This window comes from Aotus nancymaae, unplaced genomic scaffold (genome assembly GCF_030222135.1).
Source record: "Aotus nancymaae isolate 86718 unplaced genomic scaffold, 86718_ANA_hifiasm-v0.15.2.pri h1tg000067l, whole genome shotgun sequence".
NCBI classification, from domain to species: domain Eukaryota; kingdom Metazoa; phylum Chordata; class Mammalia; order Primates; family Aotidae; genus Aotus; species Aotus nancymaae.
This window is the reverse complement of record NW_026988482.1, coordinates 30665476-30687500: the sequence shown is the minus strand read 5'-3', so window position 1 is coordinate 30687500 and position 22025 is coordinate 30665476. Positions and strand designations below refer to the sequence as shown.

Sequence of the window (22025 nt, the reverse complement as noted above, 5' to 3'; positions counted from 1 at the left end):
CTGAGTGCTCTGGATTTTGTATGTGTTATTGCTTCTAGCTGAAAAGAATTTCGTCTTCTCTGTGATAATATTGTTCTTATTCATCTTCAAACCCCATATTAGTCTCCTGTGCTTTCTGGAGATTTCTTGACTCTGCTATGGAGGTCTTACCCATTCCTGACTTCTCTATTTATAGATTTACAGAATATTCCATATTTTGGTGTTACCTTTCACACTATCACTGTACGTTATATGTTTTTCTGTTATAAATAACAGAAATCTTACTCTCATATTTGGTGTTCTGGGGAGTGGATGATTCAAATGATGTTATAAGGGCCCAATTATTCAGATAGATTCTCAATACATGATACCCAAGAAGGCCACATCCAGTCATGGACTTACTATATATATATCGTGGGTCTGTTGGGAAGATGCAGTTCCCAAAAGGAAAGGAAGCTGGGCAGACCAAAAAATTAATAGGTATGTGTCATAGCTGGAAACAGGAGGGACAGTAACATTTATTGAGTGCTACTGTGTGTTAGCTGTTATTCTGGAAGACCTCCATGTATCCACTCATTTAATTCTTGTAGCAACCTTAGGTTATAGGATTAGCAAGGTTAGGAACATGCTCAGAAAGTTTAACAGGATGAAATAAAAATGGAAGCTACTGTCTTCTACTTGTGTAAGTAACAACTGGGGAATTAGTTGTTACTTATTACATTGTTTTGGGACTTACTGCATTGTTTTGGGCTTATGATAATAATGATAACTTTTCACTCTCTTGGGGTAGGCTCTATGATAGGTACTTTGTATGCATTATACCTTACTTGTAATTTTCTTAACATGTTCATGAGCATGGTCTTTCAGAGAGGCTGAGTATCCTTTCCCAAATGTAAAAGCCTGAACTAGGATTTGCATCCAGGTTCGTGACTCTGTAAAGGTCAGATGTTTTACCTTCACTTGCGGTCTGTCTGGATTGCTTTAGATTTAGCTCTTTTTCTTAGAGCTGAGTCCATTAACAACAAGAACAAATTAATATATGAAGATCATAAGTTCAAAGGTCACAGTGTCCAGCAAGAATCACTAGAGACACATCTGCTCATGGGTCATTAGTAATATGCACAGAGACAGGATGACAGGAAGGATGCGTTCCAAGGGCATGGGTTTCATGAAGAATAAGTCAGAAGCAGGCAAATGAGACTGGGGGGAAAAAAACATCAAAGCACCCTAATTGCTTTTAATTTGATCTAGTCCACCCTTTTCTGTGCTTGTTCATTTTGCCATAAAGAATTAGATATCATCTAATTCTTCTGTCATCTTCTAATCTAGGTCATAATCTTTTATAGTTTGATAAGGCCCAAGAAGACAAATTTTTTATTTTTTTTGTATTTGTCCTTTTTCCTAATATGTCTTAGGCCTAAGTCAACTTCTTTCTGGAGTATCTAACTTGGGCTCATATAACCGCGGTTATCCCACACAGTAAATCCTTCCAAAGATGGGGCCTTACTCGGATAGCCTGAGACCCAGGGCTGCTCAGTTGTGTTTGCAGCTATGACTAGATGATTTTTAAAAGTTAAGCCGTTAAGAGCCTCTGTGGTATCCAGTAATAATAGTTTCAAATTTTATTCTAAATAAAGTGTAATATAATTATGTAGAGACTTTTCCTGAACATTAGATCACATCTTTTAAAAACCAAATTGGCCCTAACTTTGATCAATGTCTGTAGACCAATATGTGATCACAGTGAATTCGATGCCCTGTAAAAACCGCTTATATCTTCTTTCTTGGCCTGATATTAAAATGAAACCAGTAATTCTCACGGTATTTAAAAGGAAAGCACATTGTGACACTCAGCAATAACATAATTGTTACTTTTTGTGACTAAATGATATTGCTTCTTTTTGATGTTCCACCCACTCACCATTTCAATATTCACAGTTCTTGGAGAGGGACTGAAATCTGTTTCTTGCTGTTTAAGGGGAACATAATGTTTGACACACACAAAAAGAGTAATAATGGCATCCTGACTGGCAAAGATACTCCAGAAAATTTACTCCCAGGGTTGCTGTACACTTAATGTCAAGTTGAATGGCTCTTGAAACTAGGTTCATGTTTTTCTAAATGTATTTGGAAAATAAAGTTACCCTAGTCCTTTCTGCGTTTGTCAGTCTTGTCCCTTGTGTCTTTTGGACATGTGCAGTCATTTAGAACACCCGAATCACCCTAGGATCTTGTGAAAATGTAGATTTGGATTCAGTAGTTCTGAGTTGGGGCCTGAGATCTTGCATGTCAACAAAGCCCCCAGGTGATGTCAGTGCTGCTGATCTGGTCTGTGACCACACTTTGAGTAGCACGGATCCAGGCTGTACTTCATGTTAGAGAGAGAAGGATGCCCATGGATCTTGTTGAGATATACTTGGTATCTTACACACCTGGCAAAGTCACTGGTTCCCAATAGATGCCCTATATATTTGTTGAATTAATGAATGAATGAGAGAACTCATTGTCTTAAGTTTACTGTCAATCTATAGCATACATGTTCTAGAGAAATCTAGAGATAGTTAGAGAGAGAGAGAAGAAAGAAATAAACTTATGTCAATCTTTCCTTCCACTTTCATCTGCATTACTATAACTGCAGCCCTCATGGGCTAGTGCTAGTGTTTGTGGCTGGCTTAAACATTAGCAGGTGGGCCCCGTGGGTAAATGGCTTCTGGGGTTCAATTCCAGTGTTTTATTTATTAGTTGCCCATCAAATACCTATTTTGGATTTTTTGGGTGGTAGATGTAAAATAGTCTTGGGTATGAATCTTTAAGTAGAAGCTATGATCTACAATTTATGCATAAAATTTTTGTAAGTATTATTTTATGAATGTGTAGAAATAAATGATTAAAAAGAGACACTCAATTGAGATCTTTTTATCCTAACTGAAGCAAACATTTTTTAGATGTTTATTTTTTCCCTGAAAATTTTTTTTCCACATCCTTACAATCCATTACCAAAATATAATAACAAAACAATTTCATGGTTGCCCTATCTCAAGACTATTTAAAAAATATTACCTGAGAGATGAGGTGCTAAATTCCAGGAGAATGGGCGTTCACGTCTGTTCTTTCACTGATGTCGTCTTAAGTGCTGAGCTTAGAACAGGAGCTCAGTAAACCACTTTTGAATGACAGAAACTGACAAGATGATCTACATATTCAGCCCTCCTTACTTCATTTTAAATCAGGGGTGATTGTGACAAGTTTTCCCTTGAAGAATCCAAATTATTATTTTGATTCTTCAATTTAGTAATATCACCCAGAGCTTAATGTGATTATTATAGGCCTAAAGTTTTTTCAGGAATTGGCTTCTAGAGGTAGTAATACTGTGATAAAGTTAAATAGAATGTTTTGCTGCCGGGCTTCCCAGAGCCATTCACGCTAATGTGCGTTCAGATTTCCTAATAAGTATTTCTCAAAGGTACATGACCCTGCAACCCCTCTTTCATGGAGCATTTGAGTTCTGTGAACTTTGGGAAAAGCTACTCTATATTATATTTCACTTTCTCTGTCTATAAGGAAGCCCCACAACGATCTGCTTCTAGAGCTTGTTTATTTGTGAAATATAATCAAGATGTGTGTTTGAAAATCACTACATACATTGTTTAAAAATATCAGTCATAAATAACTTATGAAAAGGTTCAGATGAAGAAAACTCTTTGGTGATTAGGCAGTAAAATGTTGCTTTACCTTCTGAATCTCCATTTTTCAGGAAGTTATATGTTGATATGTCTTTAAGTTTTTTTTTTTTCTCTATTCTAGATTAGTGTGTTGCGTTTCTGAGCCATGTGCATTTAGTATCTCAACATCCGTATATCAAATTCAGCCATATGAGGACTTGATATGGATTTCCATAGTCCTCCTTATAAGGTTTTAGTCATTTATCTTAATGTTAGAGATTTTTTAAAAAAGAAAATGACAATATTTCTTCCTTCTGAATTCTTTGGACTGAGGCAGTTGAAAAGCAGTGGACATGGCAGCCATTTTGCTTGCTTTTAATTTTCCTGCTTTTATTTCCTCAGTCCTTCTCTGGCTTGGCATTTTGAATATCTTCTTGGGCACAACCCCAAACCATCTGATATATCTGTATTTTTCGTACTGGTTCTTTGAATCCTAATGATATTTTCCTACCTACTTTTCTCTGTGCTTATGATGTGAGGCATAAGTTCTGTTGCCCTTGAAATTGACTTTTTATATAAGAACAGGAATATAGGCTGGGCACAATGGCTTACACCTGTAATCCCAGCATTTTGGGAGGCTGAGGTGGGTGGATCACTTGAAGTCAGGAGTTCGAGACTAGCCTGGCCAACATGGTGAAACCCCGTCACTACTAAAAATACAAAAATTAGCTGGATGTGGTGGCACAGACTGGTAATCCCAGCTACTTGGGAGGCTAAGGCACGAGAATGACTTGAACCTGGAAGGCGGAGGTTTCAGTGAGCCGAGATCACACCACTGCACTCCAGCCTGGGCAACAGAACAAGAGAAGAAAGAAGTTTGTGAGGAAAAAGAAGGGTGTTGCTTAATTTGAGAAAATTAATAAAAGTAAAAAAGGTTTTCAAAATATGTTTCACCATTTGGTGAAATTTTAACTTAGATGTCAAGAAGCTTTGCTGTATTAAGAAACTTTCTATCTTAACCCAGTTCTGATCTTTCTTTAGCAGTATGTAATTCTTGAATCCAGTGAAAAGTTCCTTCTAAGCCATTTATTTAGAAGTTGGCAGTTGAAGTCCTTGCTCACTAAAGCCTCAGGAGTTTACTGAGAGGAAAACTGAGCCTTGTGAGGAAGCAGAGTCATCTCTTCTTGCCTCCATGATTGGGAGTTGGAATTCCACCAAGTGTTATGAAAAAATTAAGGTCTAATATGTGAAGACTTCAAAGTGTGTTGTGCCACACACACATACTCACTACAAATATATTTACATAGGTATATATTTATACATACATACACGTTAATATGGTCACTTAGATTTGAGTTGAAAATCCTAGGAAATTTTATATAGGAAGAGCTGGGATATTAGCCCTTACCTTCACACTTACTTTACAGTTCAGTTCTTATAAAGATTGTATTTAGCTATTTGTAAACTCTTAAATATTACACTCGAGTATTTGTAAATCTTATCAACAGCCAATTTGTATCTCAATAGAAGAAATCTATATCATACTGATTACAGTTTTAATTGAAATATCTTTTTGTATGTTTTGAGTTGAAAATATAATCTTAAGTCTTTCATAGGAATGAATACAAATGTCAATTGTAGGTATATCTGAGTGGTGGGATTATGAATAATCATAATTATCTATATAGCTTTTCAATTGTTGTATATTGAGTCTTCCTTGATTTTATAGCCTGAAGCATGTTGATTTGAAATGACTTTTATTTATTTGGAAAGTCTCTTATCAACTTCTAGAAGTTGTTTTTCCATAACACTTCCATTATTATCTTTCTTTGTATCTATGGAGTTCTCATAGCTCGGGACCCAAGTAAGTCTCTAAGTATCACTCCCTATATTTGTGAGCTTAGCTGTCTTAGCAAAGTACCATAGACTGGTTGGCTTCAATAATGGAGATTTGTTTTTCTCACAGTTCTCTGGAGGCTAGAAGGCTGAGATTAGGGTGCCAGCATGATAAGGCTCTGGTGAGGACTCTCTTCCTGTCTTGTAGATAGCTGCATTCTCCCTATGTCATTTCTTGGGGGAGAGAGAATGAGCAGGCTCCCTGGTGTCTCCCCTTATAAGGGCTCTAATCCCATTACCAGGGCCCTACTCTCCTAGCCTCATCTAGTCCTAATTACCCACCAAAGACCCCATCTCTAAATACTATCGCATTGAGGGTTAGAGTTTCAACATACACATTTTTGGGAAACACAACATTCAGTCCAAAACACTTTTTAAAATTTAAACTGGTAGCATACAAGATTTCCAGAAATGGCATCTAAATAGAAAAATACTGGCAGAATATACGTAAAAACATTAATGGTAGTTATTTCTAGACAGTAAGATTAGAGGAGGTTTTCTTCATTTTCTGTGAATTCAAAGTATATTGCTTTTACAACTGAAAAATAAAATAGGTATTATTTTTAAAGGAAAATGAAATACTATGGAATGTTCCATTTCCTAATAATCTTGGAATTTTCAAAATCTTTTTATTTCATCTCTAGAAGTTTTTCTGAGAATTAATAAAAGTGTCTGCAGAACTTAGAGTACTCACTTCTTGGCACATAATAGAGTTGCATAAATTTCTTCTCCTCTTTTTCCTCCTTTTAACATGATGACAATGTTAATGATAATAACAATGATAATTATTATATTTCCATAGGAGTTATGCCATTGGGCATATAATATAGGAAAATAAAGTAGACAATAGCCATAAAGTCAGGACAAACACATTTGTTGCAAAGTATTTAAAAATGAGTTACTTAGAAATAGAATAGCCTATTAATTGTCTTTTGGAATTCTGAGTCTTTTTGATTCTGAGAAAATGAATTGTTTTAAAAAATTGGTAGATTGTTCTGTGTTAGTATTCAGTTACAAATTTAATATGAGCTCCCTAACTCTGCGATAAAATGGTGGGCAGATGTGACACTGAGAAAACCTGAAGTCAGTTTTTGATGTGTCATACTTTCATTCCAAAGCCCAATTGAAGCCTAATACTGTTGTGGAAAATTGTTTGCCATTTTTTTTTTTGTTTTGGTTCTCCTATGAGAGCTCTCTCTTCACTACTTTCTAATGCATTGTTTCTCATGCTCTATCTTGTGTATAGAGTCTGTCATTGGTAACTTTTCCCAGTTAATTCCACATCTGAGTGTAATATTTCTAGTTGCTAGCTCCATAAATCAATAGGTTGAAATGCCCTGCAAGGTAGTCATGTGTTTTGTAACATAGGGACCTGACTGCTCGCCAAATGAATTATGACATTGTGATGCATTATTTCCAATCACTATAAATTTTCAATATTTAGTGTATCAGTCATACTAAGTCAAGATTCAGTTATTTAGTTTCACTTATGTCTGTATTTTAGATGATAATCCTTTTTCCCATTAGTAGATTTGAATTTCTTTCTCTCTCAGAGTCAAATTCCAAGCATACCTTACAAAAATCAGCCATAAAATATACACATAAACTATTTTTGTGTTCATAAGTGGATTCAAAAATATACACTAGTAAACTGTATCCCAAATTAAAATCTGTTCACTTACATGGTGTTCTGTTTTGTTTTTTAACACTTAGATTACTTTTATCACTGTTGCTTTGGTAATTTGATTCCCAGATATTAGACAAACATATTTAGGTAATTCTCTGTATTGTATTTACACATGATCTTGATTGGGAGCTTAAACCATCATCTCACAAATGATACTCAGCTGTGAAAAAAGTAAATTGTCCTGAATTCGGGGCTATATCTACACCATGGTTAATGTATAACAGCACTACCAAAACTACTTTCTTAAATTCTGTTTTGATGATCTTAAAAATAATTTTTATTCTTTATTTTTATTTTTCTTTTCTTCTTTACCAACAGGACACAAAAATCGCTTCATTGGAGCGAAACATAAGGGATCTTGAGGATGAGATCCAGATGTTAAAAGCCAATGGTGTGTTGAACACTGAGGACCGTGAAGAAGAGATCAAACAAATTGAGGTTTACAAAAGTCACTCCAAGTTTATGAAGACCAAGGTACGGTCCAGGGTTATAAAATTTTATGTTCTTAATGTGACTAGAAAGTTACAGTCTACATACGTACTTTTTTCAAATACTCATATAATATGCTTTATGTGATATTATTTAATATATGGACAAAAAAGGACAATGCGTAAGATTTTTGTTTCAGACATATAGCTTTCAAAAAGCAATCAGGGAAAGCCTTTGGTGGAATTTCTCCTTCCTGAGAGGTTCAGGCTTTAATTAGGAGTTCCTTTGGTGTTCCTTTTTCTTGGGAATTAACATATTTATAGTCCACTCTCTTCCAAATTTCCACCATCATTATAAGTTTGCTATTTTTTTGAAGTTGCTATCGTGGCCAAATTTCTTGTGTCTCTTAGAAGGTGATTGTCTCAAAATATATTGTTAGTACAAGCCAATTAAACTCATTTAAATGTTATTAGATTGGGAGGCAGAGGTGGGCAGATCAGCTGAGGTCAGGAGTTTGAGACCAGCCTGGCTAACATGGTGAAATCCCGTCTCTACCAAAAATACAAAAATTAGCCAGGCATGGATCTCAGCTGCTCAGGAGGCTGAGGCAGGAGAATCACTTGAACTCGGGAGACAGAGGTTGCAGTGAGTCAAGATCATACCACTGCACTCCAGCCTGGGTGACAGAGCAAGACTATATTTTAAAAAGAAAAAAAAAGTTATTAAGCTCTTTTGGTTTTAGCATAGCATTTAAGACATAAATAGTTTTGAGTCCAAATGCTGCCATTTAGTTAAATCATTAAGCTTCCCTAAGCCTCAGTTTCTTTATCCATGAAATAGGGCTAAGAAAAATACCTACATCATCGGGTTGGTCTGATGATTCCAAGAGATTATTCATTTAAAGCCCTTAGTCCCTTGTCTGATCTCTGGAAAGTATCCATCAAATGTCAGGCATTGTTCTTGATAATAGTATTAATATTATTATTGTTGTCTATTGCTATGGAATCTTTATAAAATATTTTTGAGTAAACTGCTCCATTAGTTTATATTGTTATTGTCAGTTTTAAAGATTTTGGCTTGTATTTTTCAAAAATAAACTTGGGGCTTTAAATGGACCAAGCACCTAAGTATCTATTATTTTTACATATGCATAATTATTAAATTTATGAATAGCCCAAATAGGTCTTTTGAGACTGAGATACTTTTATCTCTTTCTCTGTTTAAATCATTTTCCTTCTGAAATTAATAACCATATCAATTTTAAAAACTTTTTTCTTTTTTTTTTCCTACCACTTGCTCTTAAATATGCCTGTTCTCTTGTTCTAGGTTTCAATCTTGTTTGTTGCTTTCTGAAGTGCAGCAGAGTTAGAGTAATGCAAACCTCTGTGAGAAAGCAGTGGGAGAGGAGAGAAAAATGTTTAAATGATTTTTATCAGTTGTGAAATATGTGCATACTCCTTGCTGAGTTTGCAAGTTATAGGAAGGAAATAATGATATCTATCTAACGTTTACTTAACCACGACTTGTGTGTGTGTGTGTGTGTGTGTGTGTGTGTATGTATGTATGTATGTATGCATGCATGCATGTATGTTTCCTTAAGGATAAAACACAAAAGTTCTTCCGTCAAGTTTCCATCTCTAACTAGATGTTGAAATTGTGCTGAAAATATGGATCAAGGTGTTGAGATATGAGGGGACTGTCCAGTGGATTTGAATGAAACCAGGGACTGCCTCAAAATGCATAATGGGTTTCACTGCTCAGTCCGTCCTTCTGGTTGGTTTCTTGCAGTCCCTCTCTCTCAGAGAGTTGAGCCGAGGTTCGGCAATCACAGTACTAGGGTGACCTGCAGACAGTGCCCAAATCATTCTGGGAATGAAGACCAGAGGCACAGATACGAGTGAACTCAAGAAGTTTGGGGGAAATTATTCTTTTGGCTTAAACTTTTCCTTCTGACTCTGTTATTCCACAATGGGAGATTGTTCAAGCCACTTCTACAGCTGAAAATGTCACGAAATTTGTAAACTCTGCCCCTCATGATGGACTCTGTCTAGGTGAATAAAACATTTATATGATCTTCAGCAAGTCATGACCTTTATTAGCCCACATTTGTCTGAGAGACCATCAATCCTTGAGTTAGATTTAACGTTTAATGGCTAGTTACTTTTAATGGTTCCAAAAGTGGTCAGGTCAGCAGAATGTTTGAGGAAAGTAGTGGAGTGAGGTGGAAAGAGTGCAGACTGAAGACAAAAGCAGACTCCAGCAAGTCTCCAGCCTCCCTTTGCCAGCTGCATAGAGAGTGACTTGAGGAGTGACCAAAGTCACTCGACCACACTTTCTTCTATAAAATAGGGGCAATAGCACCAACCTTACAGGATGGTACAGATGGACTAAATGAAGATTAAAATGAAATATTGTAGTTAAAGTACCTGGCTCAAAAAAGTAGCTTATAATTATAAACATTATTATTGAAGAAGTATAACCAAATAATAAGTGTTATATTTAACTTGACTAATGGGAAAAATGGATTTCTAAGAAATACAAATAAAATGAATTCTTCTAATGTTATGCAGCTACCCCTTTTACTGTTAAAAATTAGCTAAAATGTACTAGTGAGGGTCAGTTTTTAATATTTTCTCCATTGAAAGAATGTTCTTATTGGATTGAACTATAACATTTATTGCTAATGTTTCCTATCATTACTTTAATTACTTGTTTTTCTTAATTCCTTTACTTGGTTTTTTCGTTTGTTTTGAGATGGGTCTCACTCTGTCACCAAGGCTGGAGTGCAGTGGTGCGATATTGGCTCATTGCAGCCTCCACCTCCCTGGTTCAAGCAATTCTCCCAACCCAGCCTCCTGAATAGCTGGAATTACAGGTGCACATGACCACACCAGCTAATTTTTGTATTTTTGGTACAAATTGGGTTTTACCATGTTGGTCAGGCTGGTCTTGTACTCCTGAGCTCAAGTGATTTGCCTGCCTCAGCCTCCCAAAGTACTGCAATTACAGATGTGAGCCACCACACTCAGCCCAATTCTCCTACTTTGAGTGATGAGTGTGATTCCTCATTTAAGCCTGGGAATGCTGCTTGCATTACTTATTAAAATGAATACATCATGTAGATTGGAGGGAAAGGAAGTATTTTAAATAGCCATGTGGAAGGAGGTACACTTCCATTTGATCCAGAGCAGGTAGTTGGAATTGGTAGGGCCTCTTGAAAGCTCTGTGGTTAAATTAAATAGCAATGAATGCCTGAATTGCTTTTACAAATATGACATCATAGAAAAACCATGACATAATATTTTTGGAAAGGTAGAAGGTGGGTTGCAAAACTCAGCTTGTGTGAAGGCAGGAATACTAAACATAGTCAGCCAGGGTAGAAATCCTGGCATCTTGGAAGTCCTTTGGCACATGAACATTGTCTCTGAGAACTGAGCCTCTAGGAGATCTCAGATGTGCAACTCTCCCCTGTTGGAAACTCCAATTCCTACCCAACACTGAAGGGTTAGAGGAATTAAACTGTGAGAGCTGAATCTCAGAGGCCATGGAAAGCATGAATTACTTTCTGGAGCTCTATGAAGCCTCAGAGAATGGAACATACCAAATACATAATTGTTTTTCTGTTGGGAAAGAATAATGGCATTTCCTTTCTGTACAAGGCTTTGTTCCTAGTCTAACACATTTTTCATCTACTCATTCCAGTATTTCTATATTAGCTGCTCCCTCTGTTTCCAGTGTTTGCCAGAGACGCTGATCTGCTGTCTTAGATCTCCTCCTTTATTCTGAATTTGTAACACATTTTCTTATAAACCTCTGATAGATTACAAACCTCATAACCCAAACTGCATGATAGTAAGCATATCACTTTCTAGACATGAGAGCCATATCTTTAGTGAAAAAGAAGCTGTTTTCCTTGGCAGACTGTTTTTTTCAGGGTGTAGGTTGTGTCACAGATGGAAGTGGGGGAAGAATTTTCAGACGGGATGAAGTGTGCCTGATGTCCACATGGACTTCATATAAAGCATGTGATGTAATTCCGATTGGCTTTTCTTCTGGCCATCACAGAGACAGACCTTCCCTGGCCTCAGTTCTCATGTATGTTCGATTGCATCACTTTCCATTTTTATGGAATTTATGGCTGTAAAAGAAGCAAAAGGCATATTTTTATGGGAGAATATGATTTTTTTTACCCTGTAACTATATTCCCCTTAGAAAAGCCTTTTTCTGTTATTGTCTATATAAATATTTATTTAAAATTTGCCTTATGGCAGCAATATCTGAAAGCTATTTAGAGTCACTGCCTGTTTAATATTTATAGACTGAAATAGTTTTATCATTATCAATCTACTTTTATTGAATAAAGGAGGTATATGTAGAACCTGCCATGCCCTTCCTCCTGACTAAACCCCATTCTCTATATCCAGTTTATTTCCTTTACATTTCCCTCTCAATACCCCAACCCCCACACTAGCTTTCTACTGTGGTATTTGTGGAAGTTAGCACAAATCAGTTTTTTCACTATAACCATCATCTTTGCTTAGGTGTGTAGAATTGAAAGTTTTTGAGGGTTAATTTCAGATGAATCAGTTTCATATGTGGAATTGACTATAAACTGTGCTGTCAACTACAACTGGATAAGATTTGGGGCCATGGCCCCCACCCTGAAAAGAGTGCTGATCATGCTGATCATAACAGATTTTAATGTCTTTTATCATTTTAAGTAATCCTAATTCTGATTTTCCCTCTTTTTATTTATACCGTATTCTCGTTACATCTCAGAGAGAACTTCTTATTTTTGTTCCACATAAAAGTGACTACAGACTCATGATTCATTAAGTTACAAAGAAATAACGTGTTTCAGAAACTGTACATACCTGAGCAGTGCTCACTTGCTCACATATACCTGGGGCACATTGATAAGCAGTCATGATTTTTTCCCAGTGAATCTTTATGCATACTCAGAAGCCTTCTCAAGACCATTTTTTGTTTAGCCACTACCAATCCTTTAGATCTGGCTAGCAAGATGAAGCTTGTTTGTTCCCTGATGTAGTCTGACTTCTTACAAATGGGATTTCCATCATATAAACCTTTTTACTAAGTTGTGCAACCTGAACCCTTCTGAACATGGGAGTCTCACTCTTGTTCATGCTCACCTGATGTTGTCAGTAGCTTGTTATCGTTTATGTCAGTTTTCTTGCTGAAAACAACAAAAAATGCTGAATGAAATGTATTTTTTAAACATACATTTTAAAATGTACATGAACTCTTGAGTAAGAAAGAACCTCAAGGGTCAAAGCTAAGCCATAGCAGGGAGCTTGTATGATAAGTAGAGTATGGGTTATGTATTTAGTCTGTTCTCATGCTGCTAATAAAGACACACCCAAGACTGGGTAATTTATAAAGGAAGGAGGTTTAATGAATTCACAGTTCTACATGGCTGGGGAGGCCTCATAATCATGGCAGAAGGCAAATGAGAAGCAAAGTCCTGTCTTACATGGCAGCAGGCAAGAGAGTGTATGCAGGGGAACTGCCCTTTATAAAACCATCAGATCTCATGAGACTTATTCACTTTCATGAGAACAGCCTGGGAAAGACCTGCCCTGCCCCCATGATTCAATTACCTCCTGCTGGGTCCCTCCCATGACACGTGGGAATTATGGGAGCTACAATTCAAGATGAGATTTGGGTGGAGATACAACTAAACCATATCAGGTTATTCTTGTTGGCAATTTTTAGATAGATAAACTTGAGCCCTGGTTTTCATAGCCACAAGGACATCGAAGAAAAGAGACAGAAGTCTGGGCCTACTCAAGATGAGGCATAGTAGGAACTTTACTACCACCACCAAATAAAGTTGGGATTCCAGACAACTATACTGCTACTGCAGAGGCAAACTAAGAATAACCTTACCATATTCCCCTCTCCTCACACTTAGGAGACTCCAAGGAAAATTTTCTGTTTTAAAGCTTTGAGTCAAGTAAAAGATGAAAAAATTGTCCTCGGAATCCATAACCACAGCTGGCTCTTGCATGGATGTGCTGTGCAAGATGATCTAAAAACTTCAGATAGAGAATGTAGCTACATTCTTGGTGGATAGTGCCCCCAGCTATTGGCAGAGGCAAATTCTCTAAAGGACCACATAGGCCTTAAAGCATTTTTCCAGGTAAAGTTCTAAAAAAAAACCCAGTACACAGTACAAAAAAAGAGAGAAAAATCACAAAACATGAAAGAAAACGGGCCACCATAAGTGATAGCCAGTAGAAAGAATAAATAGCAGAATCAGAAAGCAAAGACTTCAAAAGTTCAAATTATAAGAAAAAGACTATGAAATATTAATTAAGTGTGTTTAATATGTTTAAATAAATAAAAGAAGAGATTGAAAATATGAATAAAGGCAAGAGATTATAAGAAACCAAGCAAATTTAAAGAAAACCAAATTATGCCTTATAGTCTGAAGGCTTATCCTAGGAATGAAACAAGGCTGAAAATTACTGTGATAAGCATCCAACTTAAAAAGTTAGGAAAAGAAAATAGAATAAGCCCAAAGAAAGTAGAAGGAAAGAAATATTTAAAAATAGCAGACATGGATGAAACAGAAAGTAAAAGTGTAATTGCATGATCAATATAGCCAAATTGGCTCCTTGATTAGAATACTTAACTTGACATGCCTCTACTGAGATTCATCAGGAAAAAGACTAAAGTTAAAATAAAACTTAAAAAAAGTAGAAGTTAATAATGTAGAATATTAGAATGAAAAGGAAGACATAATCATAGATACTGTTTATATAAAAGATAAGTGGGTTTTACAAAAATTTCCTGCAAATAAGTGTGAAAATTTAGATGAAACGAAAAATACTTTGGGAGGAAAAAAATGTATCAACACTGACTCAACTAATTAGAAACTTGAATATTCCTGTAGCCTTTAAAAGTGGATTAATAAGTAATGTTCTTTGGAAAAAGAAAATAGCAGCTCTGAATGGTTTTGCTGGTGATTTCTAATGAGCATTAATATAAGAAAATTTTAATTTCACAGAAACCATTTCTGAACACATTAAAAGAAGGAACACTTCCTACTTCATTTGGAAGGCTAAACTGATATTAAAACCTGAAAAGAACAGTATAGGATAGGAAAATTATAAACCAATCTCAGTTATACACATAAATTAAAAATCCTTACAAAATATTGGCAAGCTGAATCTGGTAACATATAAAAATATGTAATAGAATGATGCCCAGTAATGGGATTGCAGGGTCAAATGGTATTTCTATTTCTAGGTCCTTGAGGAATTGCCACACTGTCTTCCACAATGGTTGAACTAGTTTACATTCCTACCAACAGTGTAAAAGTGTTCCTGTTTCTCCACATCCTCTCCAGCATCTGTTGTCTCCAGATTTTTTAATGATTGCCATTCTAACTGGCATGAGATGGTATCTCAATGTGGTTTTGATTTGCATTTCTCTAATGACCAGTGATGATAAGCGTTTTTTTCATATGTTTGTTGGCTTCATATATGTCTTCTTTTGTAAAGTGTCTGTTCATATCCTTTGCCCACTTTTGGATGGGCACATATACACCATAGAATACTACGCAGCCATACAAAACAATGAATTCATGTCCTTTGTAGGGACATGGATGAATCTGGAAACCATCATTCTCAGCAGACTGACACAAGAATAGAAAATCAAACACCACATGTTCTCACTCATAGGTGGGTGTTGAACAATGAGAACACGTGGACACAGGGAGGGAGCATCACACATTGGGGTCTGTTGTGGGGGGCTAGGGGAGGGACAGCGAGAGGTGGGGAGGATGGGGAGGGATAACGTGGTGAGAAATGGCAGGTATAGGTGATGAGGGCATGAAGCCAGCAAACCACCTTGCCATGTATGTACCTATGCAACAATCCTGCATGATCTACACATGGACCCTAAATCCTAAAGTACAATAAAAAAAAAGTAACGACAGAATGGGTTTTTTCCAGGGGAGATTAAAGTTAAAAATTTCATTAATGCAATTCATTACAATAACATACAAAGTTGAAAGATGATGATAAATCATGAGATACAGAAAAAAAAATGTTGGGTAATGTTAAACATTCACTAACGATTAAAAAATACTTTTGGCATAGTTGTAATAATGCAAAGCCTAATAAAATGTCGATAAAAAACCCAATGCAAACACAAAATTTAATGCTGAAACATTGAAATCCTTCCCTTTAGTACCTGAAACAGGACAAAGGGGCCAACATGACCACCAGGCCTCTCTGTCTTTCTGCATGGCCTGTCCATAAGTCTGGTATGGTCTTCCTCACAGCATGGTGGCCACAGTGTGGTTGAGCTTCTAGAACATGGTGGCTGGCTTCCAGTGGGTAGAAGCAGAATCTACCAGTCCTCTTGTAGGCTAGGGCTAGAACAGGTATACTGATTATTTTGCTGTTGGCAGAAGGAAGTCACAGTCTAGCCCAGGTTCAAGAAGAAGTTAAACTTCAGCTCTAGTTGTGAGGAGCAACATTTGTGTACAAGTAGGAAGGAATTAGTAGATGATATCTCTGCAGATAATCTACCTGCACAACACATATCAAATTGGCAAAAATGTAAAAGACCAGTGACATAAGTTATTGGTAAAGAACTGGAGTGATTGGCATACTTGCAAGGTGCTTGTGATCATGTAAATTAATAGAACTGTTTTGGAAAACATTTTTGTTTTATCTAGTGTAATTGAAGATGAATATGGTATGTGGTTCAGCAATTTAAATCTTAGGCATTAGAGAATATTATTGCTATGTGAAACAGGTTATATGTGTAAGAATGTTCAGAATGGTACTGTTTATAGTAGCAAAAAACCTAAGAATAAACCGAAATTTCTATGAACAGCAAAATGGACAAATAAATTGTGATGAAGTCTTTCAATGGAATACCCTACTTCAGAAAAAATGAATGAACTCTGTACAACATTGTGATTTAATCTCCAGGACATAAGATTGAGTAGGAAAAAGGCAAAGTAGTAAAAAAAGTTTGTATCCCAAATAAAGTTTAAAAACATGCAAAACCCAATAGTATATTATTTATGGATACAAAAATATATGATAAGCCTAAGAGACAAGGAAAGAAATGATAAACACAAAATTTGAGGTGGTAATTATTTCCAAATGGGAAGAGGAGATAGAAATGGTATGGGACATAGATAATTCTAGTGATCTTTTTTGGTGAATTGAATGATGGATTGTTTTTGCCATTTTATCTTATACCTTATATATATTTTATGTTCTTTTGTATCTTCTCAATATTTAATGTAAGCAAAAAGAAGATCCCCAATTCTTACTTGTTTTTTTAGGATTCTTTTGTCAAATGATGCCCTTGAATGATTATTCGCACTGTGGAGTTATGCCTTGATTTAATTACCCATGTTAGATCCCTGTTGACTCTCCTCAGGACCATGGTGGTAATAGACTTGGTGGTTTCATAGATGAGTAGGTTTGGCTAGGAAGGCTTCATTCCATTGTGAAATATGGTCCACAGTGGGATGGGAGGCAGTCTGCTGACCTTTCCATTCCTATTTCCTATACTCTCAGCAACATTTACAGATTTTCCTCCAGATCCCAAAGACTGAGTGATTCCCAAGCTCATCTTTTTAAGAAAATTCATGGCCTGCCTTGTTGAATTATTGATTACTGGCTGCTGAAATGAAAAGAAATCAGTAGTTGTCCAATGTAAAGTGTAGGGGCAGCAATTTCTAATTTCTTTCAATTTTGTTGTTTTGCAGATTGATCAGCTGAAGCAGGAACTTTCAAAGAAGGAGTCAGAACTTCTTGCCTTACAAACAAAGCTTGAAACTCTTAGCAATCAAAATTCAGATTGCAAGCAACACATTGAAGTGCTCAAAGAGTCGCTTACTGCCAAAGAACAGAGGGCTGCCATCCTTCAGACTGAGGTAAGGCGCTGTCTCAGGATTCTATACAGCAGAGACATTGAATTGATAGAAAATGCCCTACCTGAACAACTTTCCTCAGAAGACCCTTTATCCAAACCCTTGGGGCCAGATGTATTTTGAAATTCATATTTGTTGGGCTTTCAGAAAGGCAAGATGCATTGTATAGATTGTGTAACACTGCAAGTGAAATTGTAGCAACACCCCATAAGCAAACACATGAATATTTCTGCAGAAAAAAAGATTTCTCACACTAAGTAGGATAAATAAAGACTATAACTAGACTCTTGTCAGTTTGCGTGATGTTGTGCCACCAAAGGTGTTTGGTTCACACTTGGAATTTCTTTTTTTCATTCTTCAGAGCATTTTGGATTTGGTAACCATAATTAAGGACTTGGATCTAGAATGATTTCATTTTATCAAAAGTCATAAAATAACTGGAATGTCATCTGCCTTACTTTGCTGTGCATCATCTGTATGGGTTCCCCTTCTGGCACCCGTGTTTCCAAAGGTTTCTTATTTACTAGGGAATATCTTCAATTTCTTTTACCCATTGGAGCAAGTTGATATTGTGTGAGTTTCTCAAAGGAAATACTGGTTTGTTATCTCTTATTCATGCTTAGAAGAAAAACAAAAATATGTTACTATCCTATTTTCCTTTTTGGATTATATCTTTGGGTCTGCTAAGAAATGCAAAACACAAGCTAGTTATTGTGTAAATAAAATAGTTGTCAGATGCAGCAGGCAATAGGGAAAAATGTGGTGAATCTCCCTGATTTTGTATTGAGGCAATGTGCTGTGTGCATTACTTTAGAAGGCATTCTAATCAACATGCATGCTCTCTTGGACTCTTTGAGCTGTGTCTTTGCGTGTATATATTTTAGCATCTGTGGGGAGGTTTGGATTTGTCTTAGGAGTTAATGGGACTGTTGACTAGGTCTGTGCTCTCAGTCAAGGTTCAGGACAGTGTCCAGAGGAGGAAGAAAACATGGTCCAGATTGGATGGGTCTTAGCATGAACCTGACTCAGCACCTATGCCTTTGACCATTGGCTGATAGGCAGTTACCTGATTGCTTCAATTCAAAACAATCACCTTGGCCTCAATGATGTAGATATTTCACATTTAGGAAATATCATTTTCAGTTGTGTGTAGTTCCACTGTGAATGCAAAGATAAGGATATTTTATTTTTTAAGACAAATACTTAATCTATACTATAAATTGGAAGTTGGGTTGTATCTCCTTTGAGGAGGCAGCAGTGAATAGTGTCTAGAACTGTGTTAAGACTATAGCCACATGTGGCTATGTAGACTGAAGTTAATTAAAATCCAGTGAATTTTAAAATGTAGTTCTATAGTCACATTAGCCACATAACAAGTACTAACAGTTACATGTGGCTAGTGGCTATTGTATTAGACAGCACAGCTAGAGAACATTTCTACCATTGAGTACTTGTCTCAAATGGAGGTCAACCAAAACTATGGCTTGTGGGCCAGATCTGGCCCTTTGCCTGCTTTTGTAAATAAAGTATTATTGGAACACAGCCATACCCATTCATCCACATGTTGTCTTTGGCTGCTTTTGTGCTACAACAGCAGAGCTGAGCAGTTGCAATAGATATTGTATGGCCCACAAAGCTGAAAATATTTACTGTCTGGCTTTTTACAGAAAGTTTGCCAATTTCTGGCACTGTGATTTTGTGGGAAGAGGAATGAGTGGGCATTAGAATGCCCAGCTAGTCTTCTCTCTGGCTGTGGTACTCTAAATGGAGCAAGATAGTTTGCTGACTGCTGTTCTAGAGCACAAATTTTTCTTCACTGTATTATTCAAAAAGCAACTGTTGTACCCATGTTTTGTCAATAATGCCAGGATTACCAATACAGTTAGTGTAATATTGTTACTGTGTGTTGTTGGGTAGGAGAGAATTTGAGAAACAAGGCAGTCTGCTTGCCCAAACCAGCAGTCGGGTTTCTTGATGGTTCCTCTGCAGGGAAAATGAATGAGCAGTCAGCTCAGAAAGGCTTTTCCTCTCACTATCTTGTACTGATGGGGGCTTTATTCCTTGGCTTCTTTCCTTTCTCATTCCCCTCCCTATATTTTACCTCTCTCAAATTAATGTAGTCCAAATTAGACCTATACATATTTCACGAAAAAGACAGTGGTGACATTATATGGATAGCTTTCGTCCCACTTTCAGTAATTAAAATGACCCAATAAAGAGATGGTGCTTTGAAGTAGAAAAAAATTATTCTCCATGTGCAGAGAAAGTGAGATGATTTTCTAAGTCTTCTGCTTTGAAGTTGGGAGTATGAGATTACTGATTTTATCAGCTGGAAATGGCTAAGGAATTTTCTTTTGCCTTTTTTTTTCTTACAAAATCTCTTTGTATATGGAAACAGAGGAGAAATTTACCTAATTATGTCTGTCTCTTAGGGGGAGCAATTTAGGTTGAAATTGCTCTAATTGTTAGATTATAGTCAGAAGATTTTTGGCAGCAAGGTAGAATACTTTAAAGTGATTTCCCCACACTTTGGGATACCAGAGGTAAATAAGAGTCTTTCTACCTACTGTGTGGTGGGTTAGTGGGTGAGTATTCAGTAGATGAGATAGGTTGTGTTTCAGCATGCCCTACAATGAAAAATCTGAGTTTAAATTCATATGAAATAACCTGTACACCAAACTTGTAACACACAATTTACCTATATAACCCGCACATGTACCCATGAACCTAAAATAAAAGGTATGAAAAAGAAAAGATATGGTGCTCATATCTTTGCAATTTGATTCCGTAGTCATTGCTGAAAGCTTTTGCCAAAACTGAAAGGGGCTCTCTTTAGAATGGGAAGAGCCCTGCTATAGCTGTGCCATCAACTGGCTTTGGCTGCTCTTTTAGAATAGTATAAATGACAGATGTCATGGTTTAATGGTTCATCTCTGTAAGGAAGGTTTGTGCTGCTAGGGAATTTGCATTTGGGAGTTGGTAAGATGAAGGGTGGAGTGAGGGGTATGAGCAAGTTGTCTTGGTTTGTGGCTAAGTGGGTTGGCTCTTTGGTTGGTTTGTTTGAACTTGTACAAATGCCCAGACACTCTTTGACATGTGTGCAATAAATCAATGGAATAATAATTACATACACAGAGAGATACACCACATAGTTCTTAACATAACATTTTACTTTTTAAAATAGCTTCAAAGGGCTCTAAGGCCAAGTTTCTTATTTTGTTACTTCCCTTGATGTTTCCTTCGTACCAGCTTACCCCATCCACAAACGCATGAATTCCACAGCAGTAGAGAAAATAGTGAGTTGGCGTTCTCTAGCGCCTTGATTTTTCTGGATTTCAGTGAACAATTAACAACATATCCAGACATTGGGAAGGATTAAGGCCTAACATTTATTCTGTGATCTAAAGTAAAATATTGAACAAAACACAGCATTTAGAAGTGGGAGATGTGTAGCTATGCCTCAGCCTCCCTATTCAATAACTGTGGTGTGGACAAGATGTGAACTTCTCTGAGCCTTCATGTCACAGTCTATGAAATGGCAGTCATTGTATCAGCCTGACACATGTATGTGAAAAGTGCTTTGATTATAGTCAAGGGTTACAGCTATAAATTATGGTATCACCATTGCTGTTATTATTATCATTACTGCTATTATGTTTATCAGGGATGTTTGGGCAGGTCACACCTGAATACTCTACTTCACTTGTCATCTTCACGTCCGTTTTGTGTTTCAGCTTTGTGGGTCTCCTTTGAATTTTTGGTATATGCATTTACAGACCTCAGACTTTTATATTTCAATTGAGTCACTTTTTTGTGTTAGAATGATATGGAGAAATAAAGATACTATGAAAGTGACCATCTCTTTTGTTCCATCTCCAAATTTAAGAGATTTATTTCTAGTCGGGCATGGTGGCTTGCACCTGTAATGCCAGCTCTATGAGAGGGCAAGGCAGGCAGATCACTTAGGGTCGGGAGTTTGAGACCAGCCTGTCCAACATGGTGAAACCCGTCTCTACTAATAATACCAAAATTAGCTGGACATGGTGGTATGCACCTGTAGTCCCAGCTATTCGGGAGGCTGAGGCACAAGAATTGCTTGAACCTGGGAGGTGGAGGTTGCAGTGAGCATGAGCTGAGATCATGCCACTGCACTCCAGCCTGGGTGACAGAGCAAGATTCCATCTCTCAAAAAAAAAGAGGGAGAGATTTATTTCTGATTTCTGGCAAGTATACTTTTCTCCAACTCGGCGTGATTTGCAAACTGCCAGGCAACTTTTTTGCGTGTGTTTTCCAAGGTGTATTATATGACAGTGGTACATAATACTAATTTCTGTCCCAAATAAGCCAGAGAAGGATTCTATAATATTTGTCTAAGAGTAAACACTTGAGAATCTATGGGGTTTTGTGTTGATGCAGGCAAGGGGCTATATATGTAGATTGGGAT

At 36.7% G+C, this 22025-nt stretch overlaps 1 protein-coding gene across 10 annotated transcripts in view; it reads left to right on the top strand.

Annotated features, from left to right (window-relative positions):
- ERC2 (ELKS/RAB6-interacting/CAST family member 2) overlaps nt 1-22025 on the top strand; it is a 958416-nt gene that overhangs the window by 314264 nt on the left and 622127 nt on the right. For all 10 annotated transcript variants that reach the window (XR_010338994.1, XR_010338995.1, XM_064367213.1 and 7 more), the window contains 2 exons: nt 7543-7698; nt 17417-17584. Coding sequence is in view for 8 of the 10 variants with exons in the window: in XM_064367213.1 (XP_064223283.1) it covers nt 7543-7698; nt 17417-17584 (324 nt within the window). In the remaining 2 variants the exon portion in view is untranslated. The remainder of the gene's footprint in view (nt 1-7542; nt 7699-17416; nt 17585-22025) is intronic.